General features: G+C 34.1%; 1 protein-coding gene and 1 long non-coding RNA gene across 3 annotated transcripts; one reads left to right on the top strand and one right to left on the bottom strand.

Moving 5' to 3' along the window:
- The first annotated feature begins 26 nt into the window (after nucleotides 1-26).
- LOC111466156 lies at nucleotides 27-1,308 on the top strand. Its single transcript, XR_002714335.1, has 3 exons — nucleotides 27-124; nucleotides 235-292; nucleotides 1,102-1,308. It is a non-coding gene; the product is annotated as an uncharacterized LOC111466156 (long non-coding RNA).
- A 1,379-nt stretch (nucleotides 1,309-2,687) lies between these two features.
- Nucleotides 2,688-6,732, bottom strand: LOC111466112 (chaperone protein dnaJ 72). Of its 2 annotated transcripts, XR_002714315.1 has the most exons (4): nucleotides 6,092-6,732; nucleotides 4,812-4,881; nucleotides 2,940-3,136; nucleotides 2,688-2,823 (listed from the first exon to the last, which is right to left on the bottom strand). XR_002714315.1 is itself a non-coding variant. In XM_023110697.1 (3 exons), exons 1-3 carry the CDS (start codon nucleotides 6,523-6,525, stop codon nucleotides 3,077-3,079), a joined length of 564 nt encoding a protein of 187 aa, XP_022966465.1. In that variant the 5' UTR covers nucleotides 6,526-6,732; the 3' UTR covers nucleotides 2,688-3,076. The 2 variants fall into 2 exon arrangements, 1 of the variants encoding a protein (XP_022966465.1); XM_023110697.1 differs by having other exon boundaries at nucleotides 2,688-3,136.
- Between the last annotated feature and the right edge of the window lie 1,813 nt (nucleotides 6,733-8,545).

Raw genomic sequence — 8,545 nt, 5'->3', positions numbered from 1 at the left:
CCCTCGTCCAGAAGCCGAGCGTCGCCAGTGACCTTCTCGACTTGTCGGCTCCGTCGGCGGCTCGGCTCGGCTCCTAGGTTTTCAACCCTTCCTGAGCCATTCCCACCCTTGTTCCGGCCATCTGGTCAGTATAACTCCACTTTGATAGAAACAGGTTATGATAGGAGCTTATCTTGATGGTTGGGCATAAAGTTAACTGTGAAGGGGCTCTAAGTGTATAATGTGGTTTTATAGGGAGTAGTTAGGCGTTGGAGTTAGCATATCGCGAGTGACTTCGGTCAAGGTCAGGGAGGTAAGTAACCTTACTGTTAGCGTTAGTTATTTATTTATGACGGTGCGTGCCCTGTGGCCCTTGCATGCACCATGTGTGTTGTTGATGTATGCTTTGCCATGTGTTTTCTTGTTGTGTGTATGTGATGTTTTTTGTCATGAATTGTTACCCTGAACTCATGAAATTGATTGACATGTCATGAAATTGATTGACATGTCATGATTGTAATGAGAACTTTGCATGCCATGAATGTGATGACTGGCGTACTACGATATATTTACGTGATGTTTAACCAAGTCATGCTATGTAATGCGGCGAGGGGATGGAACGTTGTATGCATAATGCCATGGAGGTAAGTTTTAGGGACCTCATGCATGTTGTGTGTCATGTGCATAGGGTTACTTCCTCGTTATGTTAATGATGGTACGGACGCATACGTTCAATATTATGCTCGCTATGATATCAAGCAGACCCCTCCTTTTTCGTGGTGTCCAATAACGTATGTCATGCATACCCGACCAAGGCAGGCCCAGGGGGTTTGCATGCGAACCTGCCTGGTGGGCCCACGGTTACATACATGGACCATGTGTGGAGAAGTACAATACATCCACCTGCCCAAATAAACAAGGGCATAAGGCCATGTAAAGGAATGGAAGACAGGTCCCCCTCACGTTCTTTTTTTCTCTTTTGTGCTTGTGTTTGTGCTTTTGCGTGTTGTATGTGACCTGCATATGTGTCATGAATGTGTATTGCATGCCTAACCCCAACAGTGGGGCAACTTACTAGTTATTTTGTAAAATATTTAAGCCACGTGTTACCTATATTTTCAGGTCTAAGGCTCCCATGTACGGTTGACGGCGGATGCAACGAAGACCATGGAAATCATAGGGAGGGCTTGTAGAGCAATAGATTCTGTTTGAGATCGTTCGAAAAATAATTGTTGCATTCGTTTATCCTAATTAGTTGTTGATTGATTTCCATGTTAGGTTGATCCTTAGTGCTATGAACTATTGATAATAATGAACGTGTCATTGATCATTAAGGCGATGAACTACTTGATAAAAAAAAAATAGCAATTTTTTTTTTTTGTCGATTTTTATTCATTCATCAACTTAAAATAATAAATTTTAAAAAAAAACTAAAAAATACTTAACTTAAGGCAGAGGTGTTGATGCTAATTTTAAAATTTCATGAATATTTTTTAAATACCATATTAATTATAAGGATATTTTTTAACTTTTAATGCATTTTTTGTTTTGAGTGTTAATTTTGTTTTTGTTTAAAGTTAAATAGAGTATTATTGAAAAAATTTAAAAGTTTAGGAATATTAATATAAAGTTTATAATATATTTATTAATTTAGAATTTAAATAACTACCAAAGTAATTTATTTATTATTATTATTATTATTTTTTACTCCAAAAAGGTTGGAGTCGAGAATTAAAAAAACTCTTTAACAACACAATTATGACACTATAATAAAATTTTTGAAACTTCTAATTTAATCAATTTACATAAACGACCATATTGTATAAAAAATTTCAATTTTGAAGTCCAGAATTGGCTTGAAATTACTTATGTATCCCTAAAATTATTTTGTAATTAATGTATAGTTTAAAAAGAAAGAAAAAGGGAAATAGAACAAATTCAGGTCTAAAAGGGTAAAATCACTAAAGTTAATTTTGTTAATTAATTAATTAACAATATATTTCGAAGTAATTTTTACCAATCCCTAACATATTTTTACGGAATATATACACGCATTCGTGTATATATCGTATACAAAACCAAAACCATTGTGATATATTATATAAGAACTCGTTTGATAAATATTTAATTTTTTATCTTTTAGATTTAAAAATGAAGCCTTATAAATTTCCTTATTTTGTTAATTTTATTATTCAAATATATATATATATATATATATATATATATATATTTTGTTTTTACAATTTGACTAATAAAAACCAAATCAAATATTTCTCAGAAAAGATAGAAACTCGTTTTTGAAAAATGATTAAATAAACGAAAAATTCAACAAAAAAAAAAAAGAAAAAATCAAATAATCTTCAATATTTGCAATTTTTTTTTTTAAATAAGAAAACACAAGGCTAGATGAAATATCTCATAAACCCATTTTTTCCAAAGTATAGTTTGATTAAAAGAATTAATACATGAAGAGAAAATTAGAATAATTTTTTAAAGAAAAAAAATAGAGACAAAATTGAAAATGACAGACAATAATAGTCCCAAAAAGCCCATCTTTTAATACACAAATCCTACAGAAATATCATTCTGCTTCTCCTCCCTATCCCCCAATCCAAAAAAAAAAGACGTTATCCAAACACATTTCAAGTAACTGATACGTTAGATCCTTTGGCTTTTCCGACCATGCAAACATATTTAAATAATTGTCGTTATATAAGACCATAATGAACACAGTTTTTATTTTTCTTCTAAAATACAACCCCTACCTTGCAATACATCGTAATCGATACCTTATCCACTAGAGTATGCTCGAATTCGTGGCGAAATTTGTCACACCAGACAACACTGCGCCCCATGAGGCGCATGAAAATGCAGATAACACTTAAAAAAAGTTTCATAAAATCTATATATCTATAATGACATGAAGCAGGAGGGGTTAAGAAAAAGATTAGTATATGTACATTTCATGCAGCTCTCCGATTCTTTGTACAGTCCAGTCAGTTTCAACTTCACTTACATTGAGAAATGTGATCCCCACAGGAAGAAGACATGAAAACGCCATCCGGTGGTAGGGAAATGACTTTCCAATGCAAGCCCTTTAAGCATCTTCTTGTGTTTTGGCTTTATCGATTGATGCCATGGCTTCTTCAAACGATTTCTGTAAGGAAAACAAACATTTCCAGTCACAGAAAGCATTCAATAAACACAAACATTGCTTGAATAGTTCGCAGCAGTTAGTCGTTATGTAACGGCACAAATTCATCGCTAGTTGATATTGTTCTCTTTGGGTTTTCCTTTTCGGGCTTCCCCTCAAGATTTTTAAAACGTGGCTGCTAGGGAGAGATTTCCACACCCTTATAAAGAATGCTTCATTCTTCTCCCTAATTGACGTGGTTCTCTGTCACGGTTTGTAAAATCTATGAATAATATACTTTGTTTTAAAAGTAATTTTAAACGCCTATACGGTTTAAGAGTCTACTAATAACATATTTGTGCTTATTCTATTTTGGTTTATAAGCTTTTAAACATTATGTTTTACTCCACGAATCATTCGGACAATGGCACACTTTTTATTATCTCATCAACATGTGTCTACATGGACAATTGTTCAAATCCTCATAGTAGGTCAAGTGTCTAAGTTTCCAAATTAATTAAGTTTTTTGTCAAAGGATCAAAAGTTCAATGACGAAGGCTAGTTTTTTATGCAAGGTCTAGGGAATAAAACATAATATTTGAAAACGCAAATGCCAAGAAAAGCATGAAAATTCAGGGACCAAAGTCGTAACTATGCTCAAAACTATTAATAAGAACATACAAGTATGATTCGAGTTTTTTATGCAAGGTTTAGAGAATAAAACATAATATTTGAAAACGTACAGGCCAAGACAAGCATGAAAATTCAGGGACCAAAATCGTAGCTATGCTCAAAACTATTAATAAGAACATACAAGTATGATTCGAGTTTTTTATGCAAGTTATAGAGAATAAAACATAATATTTGAAAGTGTAAAGGCCAAGACAAGTATGAAAGTTCATGGACCAAAGTCGTAACTATGCTCAAAACTATTAATAAGAACATACAAGTATGATTCAAGTTTTTTATGCAAGGTTTAGAGAATAAACATAATATTTGAAAACGTAAAGGTCAAGACAATTATGAAAATTCAGGGACCAAAGACGTAGCTATGCTCAAAACTATTAATAAGAACATACAAGTATGATTCGAGTTTTTTATGCAAGGTTTGGAGAATAAAACATAATATTTGAAAGCGTAAAGGCCAAGACAAGTATGAAAATTCAGGACCAAAGTCGTAACAATGCTCAAAACTATTAATAAGAAATACAAGTATGATTGAAGTACGATTCAAGTTTTTTATGCAAGGTTTAGAGAATAAAACATAATATTTGAAAACACAAAGGCCAAGACAAGTATGAAAATTCAGGAACCAAAGTCGCAACTATGCTCAAAACTATTAATAAGCATACATGTATGATTTGAGTTTTTTATGCAAGGTTTAGAGAATAAAACATAATATTGGCCAAGACAAGTATGAAAATTCAGGGACAAACTATTAATAATAACATACAAGTATGATTCAAGTTTTTTATGCAAGGTTTAGAGAATAAAACATAATATTTGAAAACGTAAAGGTCAAGACAAGTATGAAAGTTCAGAGACCAAAGTCATAACTATGCTCAAAACTATTAATAAGAACATACAAGTATGATTCGCAAAATCTGCAAAAGAGCAGGATATTTCATCACTGGAAATGTGCCATTTTGGTAGGGGTAAATTGGGAGCGAGGGTGGGAAGAGAACAAATAATTACATACCCCAGAATTGTGCATCTTCCACAAGGCCTCCCCGCTTGTGTCAATTGCAAAAATGCCACCAACTAAAACACTGCACAAATATGTAATAATTCCCAGTCAGAGAGCCCAGGCTCAATAAACTCAGACATTGTAAACATTGGAAGAGAATAATTGGGGTTGAAGAAGGCTCCAAGATAAACTCAAACTCATATATTATTCTCAATTTTACATATAATAACCAAATCATACAGCAGAGTTCATATTCACAGCTTGACTATGAAACCAACGACCATGTCTAATGCAAGAAAATAAAATAGTATAAGGTCCGTCTGATAACTATATTTATTTGGTTTTGAAAATTAAGCTTATAAACACTACTTCCACTAATAAGTTCGTTTCTTTAATTATCTACATTTTACATATACCAAAAATCAAGCCAAATTTTGAAAGCTAAAAATGTAATTTTTGAAACGTTCAGTCACGGTTCAAGAATTGTCCAATTTTTGGTTCCCCTGGTTTGTTTTGTTTTCAGTCCCGTTCCTCTCTAGTGAGCAGCCAACCTTTTGTCCAATCTCAAATTTCTACTTGGGGCAACTTTCAGATTCAATTGTTTCGGGAGAAAAAGAAGATTCATATGACAGTAAGAACTGGTTTGTCAACCTTATCCAGGGAACAAAAATCCTCCCCACAAATCAAATGTTCCAAGAAATTCTTGCTACTATTGAACCAAGGGGTTTAGCTAAGAATATTCACATGTTGTCCATCAAATACACACTATTCTGTGTATAATTTAGTTAAGGTATCAACTATTTAGAAGGAGTTTATATGATCTCTGGAAGGGTAAAAATGATACAAGAATTCAAAAACGTTTAAAAGAATTAATGGTTTTACATGAAGTATTGCAGTATCATCATCGAGCAAATTCACATACTAAATTATAACGAACACTGAAGCTTAAGTGGAGAATCGGGGAATAAATTTTGGGCTGAAAACAGCGTAGATGAAGAAGCACCAGGATATAATCCAAAAGCTTGAATTGAAAAAGTGAAGAGCCAATCAACGGTGACAAATATATCCAATCAACTAATTGGAAAAACGGATGCAAAATCAAGATTCAGGATTGCAGAAGTGCAGATACATTTACGCTTTCTTTCAACAGATATACACTTGTTTCCGAAACGGAAATTTAGACATGGAAAGAGGAGCATTTCTCTAGCGAAAGTAAGCGTCGAAGCAAGTTGCTATCAGAATTCAAAACATAAATCGTATTGGAAGAAAATATTAGGGTAACGAATGAATACCCGGCGAAAGCCAAATTGAGAAGAAACGCACGCGTGGTGAGAAACCGGAGCAGCATATGAAAATTCGTGAACAAGCCATCGACATTAGAACCAGAGCGAGAGGCAAATCCAGAGGAAGAACCATATCCATATCGAGGTCCACTCGCATTAGCATAGGAATTATACGAAGAGTAATAATGTTGATTAACATATGGACCAGAAGCACAACGAGATCGAATATTATAATCAGCACGCTTACAATCATCGCCAAGAATCTCATACGCTTCCGAAACCTGTTTGAATCTCAAAGTAGCGGAGTCCCTAACGGCCTTCGGCGATTGGGAGTGCTTATCAGGGTGAAATTCCTTCGCCAGCTTCCTGAATGCCTCCTTGACTTCTTCCTTCGTCGCGCTTCTGTTCAAGCCCAGTACCTTGTAGTGATCGCGAACATCCATGGCCGATTATTCTCTCCGTTCACAATTACAGCGGCGGGAGATGAATCCTTCAAGAAATGGAATTGACGACGATGGGAATCGCTTCTTCTTCAGGAAATGCTGGAGTCGAGGAGCTTCCATGGAATGGAATCGAAACTCTGGCTTCTGGGAAGAAAGTTAGGTTCGCGGCAAAAAGGACATCGTGGCGGTGCCATGGCCACTTCTCTTAGACCTTGTTATAGGCTCAGTCTAATAAAATTAACTTTTTTTTTTATATCATTATAAAAAAAATAATATTTATATCATCAATTATAAATATTAAATATTATTAATCTTCGTAATAATTGATACAATTGAATTGAGTTGTAACCCTATTCTCAGGTTAGATAGGTTGACCCGACCAAAAAATATCGTCCCAAATTTTTAATTTTCGAAACATTCAATTTGGTTTCGTTGTTGGATTAATTTTTTTTCTAATTACTTTTTAAAAAAATTATATTTATTCATAATACATGTTACATTAACAACTATTATTAACCTCCGTTACCTGTCAAACATTATTAATGTTCAGAATAATTGATAGAGTTTGGTTGGATTGTAACCCTATTTTTGAGTTAGTTGGGTTAAACAGACTTGACAGAAAATCTAACTCAGCTCAATCTTTATAGTATTTGAGTTGGATAGTTCGAATTTGTCCAATACTTTAATCATATGAACTTCCCTACTTTTCTACAGAAGTATGTTGGGCAACATTCTTAGCTCGAGTGAAAAATCACTGACGACATTCTTTGTTAGATCATGACCTGATATGACCTAACTCCTTTGAGTGGTTTACATTTTTAGTTTCTTTTAGCTTAATGGGTCGGGTTCAAATTACATAGTTCATCTGAGCTTATTTCAATATTTGAATTCACAATATCTACCTCTTTTAAGCTTATTTCAATCATTGGTACCACATTAGCTAGTCCATATGAGCGTATCTTAATCATTCATAAATGAAGGTAAGGTGTAACCTTGTAATCGTTTCATTTATGAATCTTAAACTGGTAATTCTAACTGTAGGAGAACAACTGTGCCGTATAATATTTTCATACTGTTCAGGGCACGACCCAAGTAGGATATCACATCATATATATACAAGGAGTGACCTTGCATACAAACTTATATTGTTAGGGCATGACCCTAGCAGAATCATTTCATATGCATGCAAGCAGTGAGGTAAAATAATTAATCTAGAAATCGGTCTAATATTTATTCTCAAAAGTCGGATGAACTGGGTTGGAAAGATGTGGTTCCTCAAGAAAGTCTCACGCTCCTTCTGTTGGAAATAAAATAATTAATCAAACAATGGAATTGTGAGACTATGTAGTTCCAATCTAGATAAGACATTTTTATGCACTGTCTGCATCAATTGGCTCGCACAAAAACTCCTAAATCAATCCCGAGACTTTTCTTCCACCTCTCCTTATAATCGAAACTTGTTCAAACATTATATTTATTCTCAAGAAGAAAATTAAGTCATTTCTTGAGAGTTGGTTTATCGATTAGATTACTTCAACAGCTACATGACGATTCGTCGTTCATGGTAGGCGTAGGAGTAGGACAAAGCGCTCAGTATGCCACCAACTCGGCCTAGAGCTCGACCTTTACTTTTTTAGGCAGACTCTACCGACGTCTCTAACCCCTTTTTTTTAAAAAAAAAAATTGTAAAATACAATTTAAAGATTAATCTCGATCCTATTTTTAAAAATATTAATGATTTACAAGAAATGTATTTTAATTTTCTTTCAAAATTATTTATTTAAAAATGCAAGGATATGATTGAAAATCTAAGATGCTAATTTCAATGAAGAGTAATGTCGACAGGAAGAAAGACAAGCATAGGCACAGTCATGGCACGTGCGATGAGTAGCTTTTTTTGGCACGTGAGAGGCAGAGTGACACGTGGTGCATTAATGTTAAGGGAAGTAATTAGGTCCCAACGTTCATGAGGGGGCGCTGACTCAGACCTAACAGTGCAACGTTCATTTTGGCAGAAAAA

The sequence above is a fragment of the Cucurbita maxima genome, unplaced genomic scaffold, assembly GCF_002738345.1.
Source record: "Cucurbita maxima cultivar Rimu unplaced genomic scaffold, Cmax_1.0 Cma_Scf00030, whole genome shotgun sequence".
In the NCBI taxonomy this organism is placed as follows: Eukaryota; Viridiplantae; Streptophyta; class Magnoliopsida; order Cucurbitales; family Cucurbitaceae; genus Cucurbita; species Cucurbita maxima.
The sequence above is the reverse complement of the archived record's forward strand: the minus strand, read 5'-3'. Positions and strand labels throughout refer to the sequence as shown.

Bases quoted from the DNA above. Each gene is read 5' to 3' on its own strand.
- LOC111466112 (XM_023110697.1), bottom strand. From the start codon at position 6,525: ATGGATGTTCGCGATCACTACAAGGTACTGGGCTTGAACAGAAGCGCG. The intron at 4,882-6,091 runs GTATTCATTCGT...ATATTTGTGCAG, and splicing joins CTCAATTTGGCTTTCGCCGG to TGTTTTAGTTGGTGGCATTT. The intron at 3,137-4,811 runs GTATGTAATTAT...TTTTCCTTACAG, and splicing joins GGAAGATGCACAATTCTGGG to AAATCGTTTGAAGAAGCCAT.